General features: G+C 46.3%; 1 protein-coding gene across 5 annotated transcripts in view; it reads left to right on the forward strand.

Moving 5' to 3' along the window:
* Positions 1–17,252, forward strand: part of CDV3 (CDV3 homolog) — a 46,495-nt gene that overhangs the window by 18,634 nt on the left and 10,609 nt on the right. For 4 of the 5 annotated variants that reach the window (XM_021666627.2, XM_064378702.1, XM_064378700.1 and 1 more), the window contains exons 1-2: positions 10,829–11,083; positions 11,844–11,920. In XM_021666627.2, the coding sequence (XP_021522302.2) occupies positions 10,844–11,083; positions 11,844–11,920 (317 nt within the window). In that variant the 5' untranslated portion in view covers positions 10,829–10,843. Of the gene's footprint in view, positions 1–10,828; positions 11,084–11,843; positions 11,921–17,252 lie in introns of those variants that run through there. The other variant, XM_064378703.1, reaches the window with a different exon arrangement.

The following is a 17,252-nucleotide window of genomic DNA, read 5'->3' on the forward strand; positions in this document are numbered from 1 at the left end:
GGAGGCGGGTATTACAGTTAGCCGAGATTATGCCACTGCACTCCAGCCTGGGTGACAGAGTGAGACTCCATCCCCCCACCAAAAAAAATGGCTAGGAATTCTGCAACATTCCTTCCATGGAGATGTGGGGTCTCTGCACACTCTCCTTGAATCGGGGCAGGATCGGTAACCACTTGAACAATAGAACAGAGTAGAAGTGAGTCTGGGCATGGTGGCTGATGCCTGTAATCCTAGAATTTTGGGAGGCTGAGGTGGGCAGATCATTTGAGATTAGGGGTTCAAGACCAGCCTGGCCAACATAGTGAAACCCCGTCTCTACTAAAAACACAAAAATTATTCGAGTGTAGTATCGCACACCTGTAGTCCCAGCTTCTCGGAAGGCTGAGGCAGGAGAATCGTTTGAACCTGGGAGGCAGAGGTTGCAGGGAGCCAAGATCGGGGACTGCACTCCACACTCCAGCCTGGGCAACAGAGGGAGACTCTGTCAAAAAAAAAAAAAAAAAAAAAAGAACACAGCAGAAGTGATTCTGTGCCAGTCTCTAGGCCCAGGTCTTAAGAATCTGGCAGCTTCCTCTTCCTGTCCTTCGGACACTCTAGAAGTCCTGAGCCACCTTGCAAAAATGCATTTACACTGAGACCTCCATACTGCAGAGGCCAGAGGTAGGACTGAAGAGCATAAATAAATAAATAAATAAATAATAAAAAGAAGAAATAAAAGAGTTCCAACTGAGTGCAGCCTTCCAGCCAGCCTCAACAAGGTACTAGCCCTATGAATAAGGAGGGTGTCTTGACCCTCCACATCAGTCCAGTCATCAGATAGACTATTGAGTAGCCTTAGTGAATGCCACAGGGAGTGGAAGAACTGCATGGCTGAGACTTGCCCAAATTCCTGACTTTCAAACTGAAATGTAATGAAGTAGTTGTTTTAAGCCACTAACTTTCAGGCCAGTTTGTTACATCACAATAGATAACTGAAACAGTTGGAAACATAAAAGAGACCTGCCTGTCTCCACCTCCCAAAGTGCTGGGATTGCAGGCGTGAGCTACTGTGCCCGGCTTCGTGAATTACCTCATCCAATACTGAAAACAATCAAACTTGTATTTTACCCTGATTTTTCTTTCTCTTTTTTCAGAGGCAGGTCTCACTCTGTGACCTGGGCTGGAGTGCAGTGTCACAATCTTAGCTCACTGCAACCTCTTACTTCGGGACTCAAGTGACCCTCCCACCCCCACCCACTGTGTCAGCCTCCAGAATAGCTGGGACTATAGGCATGAGCCACTATGCCTGGCTAATTTCTGGCCTCAAGCAATCCTCCTTCCTTAGCCTCCCAAAGCATTGGGATTACAGGGATGTGTCACCACTCCTGGCCCACATTTTAAAAGCGATGATTCAGTAATGACAGTAAGGAACTTAAAACAAAAATAAGAAGAAAACCAAAGCCCAGAGAAGTTAATGAGCTTGCAGATGGTCACACAGCTTGTGAGTGGGGGAAATGGAAACTGAACCCCCAGTCTGGTCTTTCCAGCTAGAAAATCCATGTTCTTGTCACCATCTCACATAGCTACACCACCTCTCTGGGCTCTGATGGTGGTCTACATCCCTTTAGTATGACATCATGCGTGGTTTTTCATATTGCTACAAAGCCTCCAAAACCCTCCTATTCATTATTTATGTATTTATTTTGAGACAGAGGCTTGCTCTGTGGCCAAGGCTGGAGTACAGTGGCACAATCTCAGCTCACTGCAACCTCTGCCTCCTGGACAACCCTCCTTTTAAACGGCCACATATTCCAACTATAGTTTACATACCATCCCCTTTTTGAGTATTTACATTCCTTCCAGATGTTTTTGTAATTAAAAGGAATTCAGAAATGAACAAGCTGCATCATGTGGACATAAAGCCGAAATTCTAGAGGGAGGAGCATATTATGTATTAAACCTGCTTCCAAACATAACTCAATGAATAACTCAATTTGTAAGTTCTCAGTAAAATGACACAGTCAATTAAAGATGCTCAGTGATGGCAAGCCTCTCCCTGTCCCTTAACCCCACTTCCATGGCAAAGCAGCCCAGATACTAACCTACTCCTGTCTCACCCTGCTATACTGCATGCAGCAAAGCTGCAATTGCTGGGCGCCTGGGCCTCTCTCGGGGTTCCTTTGGTATTATCGGCAATTTCATTTACACAACTCCTCCCCATATTCTGCTGCTTCTCTGCACTGACTGCTCTAATGAACCTGGTTACCCAGTCACCTGAGAAGGGTGTCCTGGCCTTGCTCTGCCCCATTGTGCAGCAAAGAAGGTAGAAAAAAATGATCCCCTTGGAATTCACATGCCATTCAGGCCAGATAAATTAATCACCTTTTAACAATTTAGTGCGGACCTCATGGATCTTAAATAGCTTGGACAGCTGGAAAAATTAAGATTGTCTCAGGATGCTTGTTGGCTTTGAAAAGATTATAAATCCTCTTATCTCAAAAGGGCCAGGTGAAGAATTTGTAAATCCTGTTAAGAATTTTAGCCTTTATCCTGAGGGCAATGGGTAGCCTTGAATGGTTTTAAACAGAGGAGTGATGGCCTGATCAGATTTTTTGATCTAGAAAGAACACCTTGGGGCCGGGTGTCGTGGCTCACACCTGTAATCCAAGCACTTTGGAGGCCAAGGCAGGTGGATCACCTGAGGTCAGGAGGTCAAGACCAGCCTGACCAACATGGTGAAACCCCGTCTTAAAAAAATAATAAAAATAAAAATAAAAAATAAAAAAAAAGAAAGAAAGAACACCTTGGTTGGAGGGCAGTTGTAGGATTCGGTGATTAAAGGAATGGAGGGTAGAGGAAAGGGAGGATTCCATCACATCCCCTGGATCCTGCCCAGAACAGCTGGGTGGGTAGGATGAGGAGCAGAAAGGGAGGGAATGACAGGAGAGTGGTTCCCTCTTGGGCCACGTGAGTAGGGTGCCTGAAGGTAGAGACCGGGGCTGTGATTTCGGCAGACAAGCAGGCTGACTTCCAGATGACTTCCAGACTCCAGATGTGACCCAGGCTACTGGGTCACATGAATGCAGGCCCAGGAGGGAGAGCCCCATAGGCCAGGCTAGCCCAGGGAACTGAGCATTCTCGGAGGCCACAGCTGGCCCAGCAGGAGAACTGGGGATATTGGGAAAGACCCTGAGGCTACGAAGGCTGCTAAATCCATGAGACTTCGAACCTCTTCCTTCCTATCTAGGGAGCACTGGACTATCCCATTTTTAGAGGCTGTTGAAAGCTATCAAGTCACTGGAACTTTTCAACTCAAGGATTCTTGCTAAATTTATACTTAGGGGTAAGCACCATCCCACAGCCCCAGGATGAAAATCCCCCAGTTCCTCCTCACCCAAAGATGTACAGCCAGTAAGAGACAGGTGCCAAGGAGACACTCAATGGCATGGGCTGGGACCAGCGCCTTAAGAGAGGGAAAAGACCAAGGCAAACCTGGGGGAGGCAGAGTTTAACTCAAATGGTGAGCATCTGGGAAGGTGTAGAAGGCAATAGGTTTTCCTCTGGGCCCTACAAGGACTTACGGCGGGTGTACCCTGTGACTTACCCTGTGAGATATGTACACCCTGTGAGATATTTTCTGTTATATCCTGGGGAGATATTACTCCTAATATCACAGTGAGTGTACACCCTGTGAGACCATTCCTAATATCTTTGGGAGATATTTCTCCTGTTATCATTGTGGGTGTACGCCATTTGAGATTATTCATAATATCCTAGGGAGATATTTCTTGTAATAGCAAAGTGGGTGTACACCACGTGATATTATTTATAATATCCTGGGTACACAGGAAGTATCCTCCCCCCGTGATACTGTTTCTCATATCCAGGGGAGGAGAGGATGATATTACTCCCAAAATTGCAGAGGGTGTACACGCTCCCTGTGATATTGTTCCTAATATCGGGGGTGGGGGAGAGGATCATATTACTCCCAGTATCGCAGCAGGTGGACACTCCCTCCCCACCCCCACGGCATACTGTTTCTAATAAGCTCCCAAAAGGACTGAGTAAGAAAGTAGGTAGCAGTAATGTACTCAGGAATGAGCCACATGTCACCAGGAAGACAGGGCACTTGGGAGTGGTCATTTTGATTCAGTCATTTTTTTTTTTGAGATGGAGTCTCACTCTGTCGCCCAGGCTGGAGTACAATGGTACGATCTCGGCTCACTGCAACCTCTGCCTCCCGGGTTCAAGTGATTCTTCTGCCTCAGCCTCCTGAGTAGCTGGAATTACAGGCCTGCACCACCACACTTGGCTAATTTTTGTATTTTTAGTAGAGACAGGGTTTCACCATGTTGGTCAGGCTGGTCTCAACTCCTGACCTCATAATCCACCCACCTCAGCCTCCCAAAGGGCTGGGATTACAGGCATGAGCCACTGTGTCTGATCTGCCTCAGTCATTTTGAGGTCGTGGATGATTTAACATTAGGAATAGAAACTATATATAATCAGAACATTTGAGAGAAAAGCCCCAAATGCCAAACTATTTCATATCTAGAAACTGCAAATGTATGGTCGGGCACGATGGCTCACGCCTGCAATCCCAGCACTTTGGGAGGCTGAGGCGGACGTATCACTTTAGGCTGGGAGTTCAAAACCTGATCAACATGGTGAAACCCCATCTCTACCAAAACTACAAAAGTTAGCTGTGTGTGGTGGTGGTGCAAGCCTATAATTACAGCTACTTGGGAGGCTGAGATAGGAGGATCACTCGAACCTGGGAGGCGGAGGTTGTAGTGAGCCAAGATTGCACCACTGCACTCCAGCCTGGGTGACAGAGTGAGACACTGTCTAAAAACAAAAAAAAAAGAAGACATTGAGGACCTAGTAATGAATGAGTGCAGAGTTAAGGAGGACAGATATGACAGATATGAGAATAATCACCAAAGCCCCCCACCATGTAATTATAAATCAAGATACATGCCATCATCATCATCACCATCATCATCCCTCACATTAATTGTAACATTAATTGGGTTTCCTATTTGCCATGCACTAGAGCTGAGTGGTCTTAAATTCATGTCCACATTTAATCCTCACAACTCTAGGAGTCAGTTGTGTTTACAACCCATACTTTGCAGGTGAAAAAACCTGTGATGCAGAGAAGTTAAGTGACTTTCTAGGAGGAGGCAGAGCTGTTACTCAAAACCAGATTGGACTCCAGAAAGCATGCACTTCACCATGGAATAAAAAGCAGGGTCCCTGAGAGAAAGTAAAAGATTTGCCTTCCACTTGGCATGCGGAAGGTCTCCCTGCACTCTGACCCTCTCCCTGCTTTTTGTCAATCTAAGGAGGATGACAATACCATTGACCTAGTGACCTAGTAACCAGGAATACAGAGGCACTGAGTCAGAAGAAGAAAATGCCAGACAATTTCACATGTAGTTGCTGATCATGAAGTAAGATCATGAATGGAGCTGGGGTCAGGAACAGGATAATCATGTCCTTGCCAACGTAATTATATCCCTTGCACTCTGTGATCAAAATGATTGAGTCAGAACGTCTTGCTTTGTGTCAGTCATTTGACTGACTCCCAAAGCAGCCACATGGAGTAGCTTTTCCTTGGTGAATTTGCCACAGAGCTGAACCTGTTTCATAGCATATCAGTGTCCTGGTGGGGTTCATCTGCCTTTAGAAGCCTGACTCCTGGCTACCCAACTCATAAGAGACCAAACTATATAACCACATACATACTGATATATTCATTAATAGTGTTAGTCCTTCAGTAACTGGAATGTTCCTCTCCCAACCAGGGCAATATCAGCAGTCTCAGAGAGGCAAGTTAGTCATCAGCAGGCTGGTTGGTGAGTATATCCCAAGAGTTAGGAGAAGCTGACCTTTTGAGGGCTATTTCAGCCAAGTCAGCGTGTGGTCTAGTGATTCATCTCCACCTTACAGCAGGGCACGTCTATGTGAACGCAAATTTCACACTGCTCTTTCCTGGACAGTGGTGGGTAATCAGTGCCAACATCTGGCCTCATGGTTTTATCCTACTTCTTTTTCCTTCCTCTTTCTATTCTCCAGCCTCTTCCGTCATCCTTCAGTTCACACATTCTTCATATAATAAAGTTGATTCATTTGCTGATCATTCAATTGTCATCACATTGTAGCCCTTCCCTCACTGAGATGCCCAAGGAGGTCACCTTGATGGATAGGTTGATTGTTCCCAAGCTCTTCATTCATTTACAGAACTTTTTGGTTTATTCTCTAATATGTTAGATTTAACCTTTCAAAATGGTTGTTTTTGGCAGGTCAAAACCAGTCAAATAGCAGCAATTTTTTGTGGTTCAACAATCAGCAAACCAGACCCATTGAGGGTGGGGTTAATGAGTCTGAATCCCTTCTCAAGCCATGGTGGGGTGTGTGTGTGTGTGTGTGTGTGTGTGTGTGTGTGTGTGTGTGTGTGTGTGTGTCTAGGGGAGGGGGATGCATGGAAGCCCTTTCCTCTTTCTGAAAATAAGCTCTCCTGGATAGTCACTGGTGTCTGGGGCCTCATTCCCCTTGCTGTTCATGTATCCTCCAACTAGAGCCCTAATGTCAAAAATGAGCTAAAGAGAAACTTGAGGTTGAGGGAGAAGGTTGAATTATTTGTTATATGTGACAGAGCTAGTCCGTGTTTTTTTTGTTGTTGTTCATTTTTGTTTTTGTTTTTGTTTTTGAGATGGAGTTTCGCTCTTGTTGCCCAGGCTGTAGTGCAATGATGCAATCTCAGCACACTGCAACCTCCGCCTCCCAAGTTCAAGCCATTCTCCTGCCTCAGCCTCCTGAGTAAGTAGCTGGGATTACAGGCATGTGCCACCATGCCCAGCTAATTTTGTATTTTTAGTAGAGATGAAGTTTCTCCACGTTGGTCAGGCTGGTCTCGAACTCCTGACCTCAGGCGATCTGCCCGCTTCCGACTCCCAAAGTGCTGAGGTTAGAGGCGTGAGCCACTGTACCCAAACTAGCCTGTGCTCTTTTTTTTTTTTTTTTTTTCCATTTGAAAGCACTTTGATCTGTCTCCTAGCCTGTGCTCTTAAGCCAACAAGGAAACACTTGAGAGTTCATGGTTTGTGTAGTCCTCTGTCAATGTGGAAAACTGGAGATTAATGAAGACGTTTTTCATTTTACAAACAGCAGTTAAATGCTTGCGTGATTTAGGCTATATGCTCAACGCCATTCCTACCTTCAAGAGTTTTCAATGTGCTATTGTAGGAATACTTGTGTGTCTGCTTCTAGTTACCAGCTTAGTGTACAATAAGCTCTGTGAAGGTAGGGCTTAGCTCTCATTTAACTCCTACCATAGGGCCTGGCAAATAGTAGGTGTTCATTAAATACATGTTTTCTATAAGTAAGTGAGTGAATGAATGAGAGTGGTTAAATAACAAACCAATTAGGCAAATACCAGGAAGGCATCAATTATCATACCAAATGAAAAGACTCTGGGCCTCTGAAGTTTAGGAAATCAAGCTGCCTGTAGAGAATCAGAAGAGACTCCCAGAAGAGATGATCTGTAAGTAGTTTATCCCCAGTTGAAAAGAATAACAGTTCAGGCAGTGGCATAGGTGGCCTTACAGATATTAAAGAGGAAGGCAGAAATGAAAAGAAGAATTCTAGCCACCCATTTCCTGGTGAGCACATTGGCCAGCATGAGCTGCATTCCTTTGAGCTGAGCATGAGTGGAATTTCCAGCCTAGGTGGCAGAATGGAACTTGGAACAAATAGCTCAGCAGAAAAGAACCCAGAAACAATGGGGCTGGGCTCAACTGCTCTTTGCCAGCTCTTGAGCTCATGGAATATTAGAGCTCAGCGGGACTTATTGAGGGAGATACATGATGTCCTTTGGATTGCACCACTTCAGAGGTACACTGGCAGAGGACTCAGAGGTAAGCTGCCACATTCAGATCGCATCAGGAACCTTGGAAGATGTGCAGAAATACCTGGGAATAGTCCGCATTACTATTCAACTTCTCCATCTGGCAAGTACAAGTGAAGGTCTGTTTGAGGATATGGAAGGTCCAAACACATTGGACAGCAGAGGGGACGACATCTCCATCAAGAGAGAGCTGGAGGAGCCGGGCACAGTGGCTCCAGCTTGCGATCCCAGCTACTCAGGAGGCCAAGACAGCAGGATCAATTGAGCCCAGGAATTCCAGACCAGCCTGGGCAATACAGCAAGATCCCTATCTCTAAAAATGTAAAAAAAAAAAAAAAATCAGCTGTGCATGATGGTGCCTTCCTACCATCCCAGCTACTCTGCAGGCTGAAGCTGGAAGATCGCTTGACCCCCACCTCTTAAAAAGAAAAAGAGAGAGGGAGGGCAGAAGGATGCTTCAGAGATGAGGGGGTGCCTGGTAAGGGTACCAGGATGATGATAAGGATAGCAGGATCCAGGTCACTGTGCAACCAATCTGGAGGAAGGTGGCAGGGGAGATTTAAAAGGAACAACTGGTGGGAATAGATGCTGTCAGTTTTAGGGCAGGAGATTCAAAGAGGAAGGGACCAGCTTCGCAGAGGAGAGAATTACTACAAACAATGACACAACCACAAAGACATTGGTCTCTCTACTGGCCTGACCTGAATTTCTTACACATGATCAAGTTCTTGGAGAATGCCATCAATCACACTGAAAAATGTAGCGGGAAATTCTGCAGTGTCAGCCCTCAATGACTGTTCCTTCTGTGTATTTTCTCAAGTCATTAATTCTTTCAAGACAATGATGTATTGATAAGGACTTAAGAAAGATATAAATAATTGAGCTTCAATTATTTATATCTCGATCTCTTCTAGATTAGAAGGGAATTGAAGGCAGGAATCACAAATTACTCAACTTTGAATAAAGCACTTTGCCCTAAATATAGCTAAATAAGTGCTTCATAGATGAGGAAAGAAAGAGAGAGAGGGGAAGAAAGAGGAGGGGAGTAAAAAAAGAAGGAAATAAAAGAGGAAGGGAAAAAGAAAGAAGGAAAGAAAAAAAAGAAAATAAATTTGATTAGTGATCGTAAGGGAGGGTGAGGGTGATAGGCAGTACTGAACCTGGCCTGCATCACAGGAAGATATATGCTGTCATAGAAGGAAGTCACCTTGGGATCCATAATGGGTGGTTGGGAGCTGTTTATGTTTGGGGAATAGTGTATGTATAAGCTCAAGCTACTTGCTGGCCAAGGTTAGGTCCTTGATTTATTTGACATTCAGAAGTTAGTTCTTTAATAGCAGTGTAAGTAGAGAGTGGGAAAAGAGAAACTTTAATGGGGTAACTGTAAAGGAAAAGATAAAGAAGTCACTCCATTTACTGGCTGGGTTCTATCTACCTCATTGGGCTACCAACATTTGTCTGAGTCATTTCCTCAGTGGTTGTGACAGCTCCCTCCCCTGCTTTTAGAAGGAGGAAGCAGAAAGTTTAAGAGCTTACTTTAGACCATCTTTTGCATATAGAATTCATTCCAGTCTTAAGGCCCCAAGGGTATTTAAGTGGGCTTTAAACACATTTAAACCTGGGTTTTAAGCCAGGTTTAGCCTGGGCATTTTCGTCTCCACCCCTATAATGAGACATTCCCTTCCTTTTATCAGGGATAGGAGCTAAGAATAAACCGCATCATCATCTAGACTGAAGTCAGGACGTTAAGCACTGTGCCGGCCTGTTGACGCAGACTCTCTTCCCTCCCTCCCCCATATCTTGTAAAATCTAGTATACCCACTTTGCAGATTAGGGGCTCGAAGATAGGATTTATTGAACTTGACCTTGGTAAATCCCCTTCTACCGACCTATCGGCCTATGAAAGCTCTTTTAGTAAATAGGACTAAACTTTAGGATCACTGCTCCTCACGCTTTCATAATCAACCTGTAAAGAAGAAAATTAATGGTTGCCAGACCAAAGAGGGTGGAAATACAGAAGCGAATAGAGGAGAGGAGCAATCTTTAACACAGTTGGCTTAATGCAGTGCCTGTCCGTTTCGGGAAAGTTCAAACGACTACTACCAGGCCACAGTTTGTTCTGGGCCAGGAAACACACGTGTATCCTGCGCAAGCGCCCAAAAGGAACCCACTGCCCCTCCCGCTGGAACTCTTTAGCCAAGTCATCAACCAGCCCTCGAAATGCCCGCCCTCAAGACTAAACCCTCGGCCAATCGGGAGACCGGAGTCATCAAACTCGTCACTTATTTTGCATATGCCCTCCTCTCCCCGCCCCCACGCTTTGACTCCGCCCCGTCTGGGGCACCGATTGTCACCTAAATGCTTCGTCTAGGCACCTGATTGGCTGTCTTGCCACCTCCCCCTCCACCTCCTCCCGCCGCCCGCCCCTCGGCGATCCCACAGCGGCGGGCAGAACAAAGTACGCAGGCGCGGGCGCGGCCTCTCTCTTCAAGCGGCCCGCCCTCCCTGTTCTCCCTCCCTCCCCTCCCCTCCCCTCCCCACGCCCTTCCCCTCCTCTTCGGGCCTGCGCGCTCGCATCTTCCTCCGGCACGCGCCGCCTCTATCCGAGCACTCTCGCCAGAGCCTCTGGCCCGCGCGTTCCTTTTTCCCTCTGGTTGTAGGGCGAGCGGGATCCTGCGCCGCCGCCGCCGCCGCCGCCGCGGCAATAGCCGCAGCCCCGGCAGCCTCGGGAGACAGCGGCGGCGCGCGAGCCTCCGGGCGGACCGTACCACCGCTCGCCAGCACGCAGGGGGAGCAGCCCGCCCCGCCGCGCACGCCTCGGCGACCCCGCGGGGCTGAGGCGTCGCCGCGCCCGGCAGCGTGAGCTCAGAGCCGGCCTCGACCCCGAGCTCGGAGTCCCGCGGACCGCGCCCGCCGCCGGCCCCACCCATCCGGGTCGAGGAAGCCAAGGCCATGGCCGAGACGGAGGAGAGGAGCCTGGACAACTTCTTTGCTAAGAGGGACAAGAAGAAGAGGAAGGAGCGGAGCAACCGAGCGGCTAGTGCTGCGGGCGCAGCGGGCAGCGCCGGCGGGAGCAGCGGACCCGCGGGTGCTGCAGGCGGCGGGGCGGGCGCGGGCACCCGACCGGGCGACGGCGGGACCGCGAGCGCGGGGGCTGCGGGCCCAGGGGCCGCCACCAAGGCTATGACGAAGGTGAGGGGCCGGGAGGCCGGCACTCCGGGCCCGGGCGGCGCGCCGGCGCCCCATGTGCCCGCCCCCGCCTGCCGGGGAAGCGTCCGGGGGGGCCGCGGGGGCAAGGCGGAGGGGCGCGGGTCGGCCACGTGACTCGGGCTCCCCACTTCGGACCGGGCTCGCCAGGCCCGGGACCCCCTCCGACACCCGCCCCGGAGCTGCCCTTCCTACCCCGCGTCTGTCCGCGTTAGCCAAGGCCCAGGCGGCGCCACCTTCTGGGGGCACTAGGTCTGGGGCTGCAGTGCCCAGCACAGAGCAACGTTTATCGGTGACGTCTAGGCTGAATAATTCCGCGTGCTGACCTCAGCCCAGTAGTTTGAGCTGAATTTTCGCTTTCAGCAGCCGCATTTGTGGCAGCTCTTTTGTGATGGCTTAGTCTCTCAACCCGAGAAAGAAAAAGTAAAGTCTCGGTGCAATAACGTTGAGGTAGAAATGTAGTTGTGAAATTCCTGTTGACTTCTTCCTTGGGCTTTTCCTAGTTGCTTAAAGTAACAGCTCTCGTGCTGGAACCCAGCGGAAGTACAGTGTTAGACTGCTGAGCATGTTTGTCCTCCGTGTAGCCTAGTTTACCCCAGGACGAAGCAAGGGCTTTGGCCAGAAGAGGAGTGCATACTTACTTAGTTTAGGTTCCAGCCACTTGATCCACTTTTCCCAGTTTGATAATTGCTTAGTTGTATGTCTGCAAATAGCTTTAATTCAACAAATGACGTTTCTTTTACAGGAGGAAGATGAATGGAAAGAATTGGAGCAAAAAGAGGTTGATTACAGCGGCCTCAGGGTTCAGGCAATGCAAATAAGGTATGGTCTGGTTACAAATGTGTTTAAATAACCTTTAGGACAGATATCGGATACAAGTTAGGTTTTCCTTTAGTCCCAAAGCAGCATCATAGTATCCTTGTGTTCTAGATATGCTTATTAGGACTCAAATGGATTATATCTACTCTTTCTCACTCTTTGAGGGCAGCCCTTCCGTGTGCTCATCAAATTAGCTGCCGGCCCTAAACTCCTGTGAGAGCTTGCCTACTTCCAGTTCTGGTTAGGCCTTTTCATTTGAGACAGCTACAGTGGATTTTGTCCCTTCAGAATTTTTACTTTTAACATGGGTGGTTGTACTTCTTTTTGGTTTCAGAAATAATATGGAATTTTTCACATGCTCTCCAATAAGCAAGTGAATATATTTTTGTGATTGAAGTATAGCATACTTACAGGGAAAGAGAGATTTTTATGTGTTCACACAGTGCAGTCAACCTGTGCAGTAAGAGCACAGGTCAAGAAACTGATATAGAACAAGGTTCTCTAACACCTAGTCACTGCATTCACCTTCAACATAACCACTATCCTAACACCTTAGTTTTTTCCTAAAACTTCATAGGAATGGAATTCTATGTGTAAACATGCTATTTTTTAAAGTTCAAGAAAACAGTAATTTTTAAACATTGGATAGTTTAGAAGATTTGAAATTAACATTTTGTCAAGTCCGGTCTATGGCAGTCAACTTTAAGGTTGATGTTAAGTAAGTGCTGTATTTTGGAGGGTTCGTAAAGTAGGAAGAAACAAGTGAAGATACGATTCTGCTTTAAGATTAAAAAATCGTTTGCTCCCAGTTTAAAGAAAGAAAGGATCTTGATAAACTGCCTGCCCCCAGTTTGGAGTTTGCATTGTACAGACAGTGCCAGTGACTGCAAAGCACAGTGGAGGAAGTACTTTCCTTAACTGAAAATGTGTTTTGACCTCTCTGGATGTTAGTATCTGTAGCTTTAGATAACCTATTCCAAAAGCAGGGTTAATATTATTGACATTTGTTGAATACCTACCACAGCCAGGCATTATGTTCTGCTGTGAAAACGTCATTTTGTGAGCTTAACCAAAGTGAAACCCCTGATTGATAATGGACAACTTTCAGGAATGGTGGCTTCTCCACTCTCCACTCCGGAGATTCCTTTATAGTGGTGTTCAGTAGAAGTGATTAGACTTGAGTTTGATTCCCAACCACTTGTTGGCTTCCTTCAGGTACCTTCCCCTTTTCTCTTTCCTGGGGGTTGGCCTGTAAAAAATGGGGGAGGTGGGAATGTGAGGTTCTTACCATTTGGGGTGTGGAACTGCCTGTGTGTGTGGCTCCTGTTCTGTTGTAAAGTTTGGCTCTTAATCTGCCTTTCTTAAATGACTGCAGGTTCTTGAAAACTTGAGTGACTGGAAGGTTGGTGTTTGGTCATGTTGAACTTACTGGGCAAAAGTAGCACTTTTCTGAAGAGAAAAAGTTTCAAGTTCACTGAAGATTAGAAATTGATTTTGTTAAAACTATGGAGAATATTTAAACAGAACCTGTGTTTTTCTGTTATTGACTAGAAATTGCATGTTCATCTTAGTCTTGATCTATTTTGGCTACTCCTGAAATAGTAAAAAATGTCTTAAATAACTTAGGTACTTCACCCTTGCCAGGGATATAAGTGTCAGCTAGTATGAGCATTTAATTGCTGCTCAACGTGAAGTAGACCAGTTTTTATATTTTTGTTTGTTTGTTTGTTTGTTTTCTTAGCATCTAGTCATTGCCGCTACATGGCCATACTAGTAGAGGTATTCCACTAACCTGCTAACGCTGAAAAACACTCCTTCCCATATGCTCTTCTCTTCACTCAGATCCACCAGTCTCTGCTACATGTGCTTTATCTTTTTCTCTTCTCTATATACTGAGACTTAGATAACATGTGACATCTGCAATTTTTTTTTTTTTTTTTTTGAGTTTTGCTCTTGTTGCCCAGGCTGGAGTGCAGTGGCGTGATCTCAGCTCACTTCAACCTCCGCCTCTCAGGTTCAAGTGATTCTCCTGCCTCAGCTTCCTGAGTAGCTGGGATTACAGGCATGCGCCATCACACCTGGCTAATTTTGTATTTTTAGTAGAGATGGGGTTTCTCCATGTTGGTCAAGCTGATCTCAAACTCCCAACCTCAGGTGATCTACCCATCTCGGCCTCCCAAAGCACTGGGATTACAGACAGGAGCCACTGTGCCCAGCCAGATGTCACATGCAAACTTAAAGTTCTTGACCCTGGTCCTTATAGTAGTTAGCTAGCATGTTAGGTCTTTACCTGTACACTTGAGGGGGGAAATTTTTCATTAACAGCAAACATACTGTGTATTAACATCCTGTTTTGCATTTACTAACCAGCTCAAGATTTAAGTACCAAGGTACTTAAATGTGTCCACTTTTATGTCTAAATTAACAGGTCTTATTCAAGATATGCTATATAGACAAATTCTTAAGAGGGAAGCCATTGAGGTGGTTATAAAGGAGCCTGTCACTTGAGTTAGATCCTTGGTTGATTGTAGGCCCTGTAGGTCTCTTTCATCTCTGTTTTTTTATTTTATTTCTTTGAGACAGAGTCTTACTTTGTCACCCAGGTTGGAATGCAGTGGCACGATCATAGCTCACTGCAGTCTTGAACTCGTCAGCTCACGTGATCCTCCCACCCTCAAACTCCCAAATAGCTGAGACTACAGGTGTGAGTTACTACACGTGACTAATCTTACTTTTTTTCCGTAGACAGGGGCTATGTTACCTAGGCTGGTCTCAACTCCTGGCCTCAAGTGATCTTCTCAAAGCACAGGAATCACAGGCATGAGCTGCTACGCCCAGCCACTTCCATCTTGAAAGTGGATTTTTGGGAGAATGTTGGAAAGATTTCATTCTTAAAGGCATACAATGTTGAGCATTTGTCATGTTTCAATAAAGAATTAAGTTCTTGGAGCCTAGTGGTTTTCTAGAAACTTTGGTGAGAAATCTAGACTTCTAAACCTGTTAGGTAGAGCTAGTTAAGTTATCCAAGGTGGATTTATTCTAGCGAACACTTAGGTGACTACTTTGTGCTAGGCACTGTGCATAAAGTTTTCTGGTCATGCTGTAACAGATAACAGTAATGATATTTCAAAGAGATGTGTAGGGTGCTCTGGGGCAGAGGAGAGACATTTCATCCACGAAGGGGTCAGGAAAGGTTCTTTGGATGAGATTCTGTGACATTTTAAGCCTGCAGTCCAGGCATAGCTAATCAGGCGGTGTTCATTTCCCCATTTTACTGTTGTAGCCATGCTAGGTCTAATAGTGACAAACCTGTGGAGATGCCCAGTATTCCAGCTGCTCAGTCCAGTGTGATTTTTGTTTTAGCTGCTTCCCCCTAGTGTTGGGGAAGGGGAGTTAGCATGTGTAAATTCTCCTGTCTCTTGAGGTAAGGAGATAAGACTGTTCTATTCTTTTTTTTTTTTTTGAGACGGAGTTTCACTCTTGTTACCCAGGCTGGAGTGCAATGGCGCGATCTCGGCTCACCGCAACCTCCGCCTCCTGGGTTCAAGCAATTCTCCTGCCTCAGCCTCCTGAGTAGCTGGGACTACAGGCGCGCGCCACCATGCCCAGCTAATTTTTGTATTTTTAATAGAGACGGGGTTTCACCATGTTGACCAGGATGGTCTCAGTCTCGACCTCGTGATCCACCCGCCTCGGCCTCCCAAAGTGCTGGGATTATAGGCGTGAGCCACCGCACCCGGCCTTCTATTCTTTTTAAATATACTGCTGCAGGATGTGTGATCCTATCAGCCTTACTAAAGAAAATGAATTTCTCAAATCTCAAAGTAGAGAATATTCTGTGTCAGATCTTAGAGCTATAAAGAGGACAAAATGAATTAAAAGAATATGGCCTCTGGAATCCCACACTATCTTGGCTCTGCTACTTTGTAGCCCTGGGGAAGGTACTTAAGTTTCCTCATACATACAGTGGGTCTCTAGCCTCCCTTAATGCTACTGTGAGGTTTAACTTTGTACAGTTGGGTGGAATGCTGCTTGCCATAGTAGATAATTCTATAAATTTTCCTTTTGTAATGCCATTATTCTCCTCACCCTACCAATAGTGCCTTACAGACTTACACATATTCCTCTGCGAGGCAGAATTGTGATGAATTTACAGTAGTATTGTAGTGTTTATTTATAAAATTTAGCTGATGAGAAGCTATATATTTGTGTCAAACAGTGAATTTTAGCATGTCTCCTGTGGAAATAACTGTTTGCAACATGTTTCTTGCTCTGCTGTGACATTTGGAGAGTTGATACTTTCTGAAATATGTAAATATGAAAAAGCAATAAAATATGTAAATCATTTCTACCCTGCTAAGTGACATTTAGGCAAGCCTGTAAGCATTTCTGGGCTTTAATTCCTTCAATTGTTGAATGAAGAGTCTTTTGGCGGGGCGAGGCGACGGGGCGGCAGGGGGACTGAGTTTTTGCTTTTGTCACCCAGGCTGTAATGCAGTGGCACCATCTCCACTCACTGCAACCTCCACCTCCCAGGTTAAAGTGATTCTCCTGCCTCAGCCTCCCAAGTAGCTGGGAAAGGCGTGTGCCACCACCCCTGCTAATTTTTGTATTTTTAGTAGAGACGGAGTTTCACAATGTTGGTCAGGCTGGTGTCAAACTGCTGACCTCCAGTGATCCACCCGCCTCAGCCTCCCAAAGTGCTGGGATTACAAGTGTGACCCACCACACCTGGCTGATGAAGGGTCTTGACTAGACGATTTCCACGTTTATTATTTCAGAATCTTAAGAACCCAAAATATTTATTAAAAAGTTTTTGAGGGGCCAGGCGTGGTGGCTCATGCCTGTAATCCCAGCACTTTGGGAGGCCGAGGTGGGTGGATGACTAGACGATTTCCACGTTTATTATTTCAGAATCTTAAGAACCCAAAATATTTATTAAAAAGTTTTTGAGGGGCCAGGCGTGGTGGCTCATGCCTGTAATCCCAGCACTTTGGGAGGCCGAGGTGGGTGGATCACCTGAGGTCAGGAGTTCAAGACCAGCCTGGCCAACATGGTGAAACCCCATCTCTGCTAAATATAAAAAATTAGCTGGGCGTGGGAGTGCATGCCTGTAATCCCAGCTATTTAGGAGGCTGAGGCCAGAGAATAGCTTGAACCTGGGAGGCGGAGGTTCCAGCCTGGGCAACAGGAGTGAAGCTCCGTCTCCAAAAAAAATAAAAATAAAATATATATTTATTTTTAATAAATAGAGACAGGGTCTCACTGTGTGGCTCAGGCTGGTTTTGAACTCTGGCCTCAAATGATCCTCCCATCTTGGCCTTCCAAAGTGCTG

Source organism: Aotus nancymaae, unplaced genomic scaffold (genome assembly GCF_030222135.1).
Source record: "Aotus nancymaae isolate 86718 unplaced genomic scaffold, 86718_ANA_hifiasm-v0.15.2.pri h1tg000019l, whole genome shotgun sequence".
Taxonomy (NCBI): Eukaryota; Metazoa; Chordata; class Mammalia; order Primates; family Aotidae; genus Aotus; species Aotus nancymaae.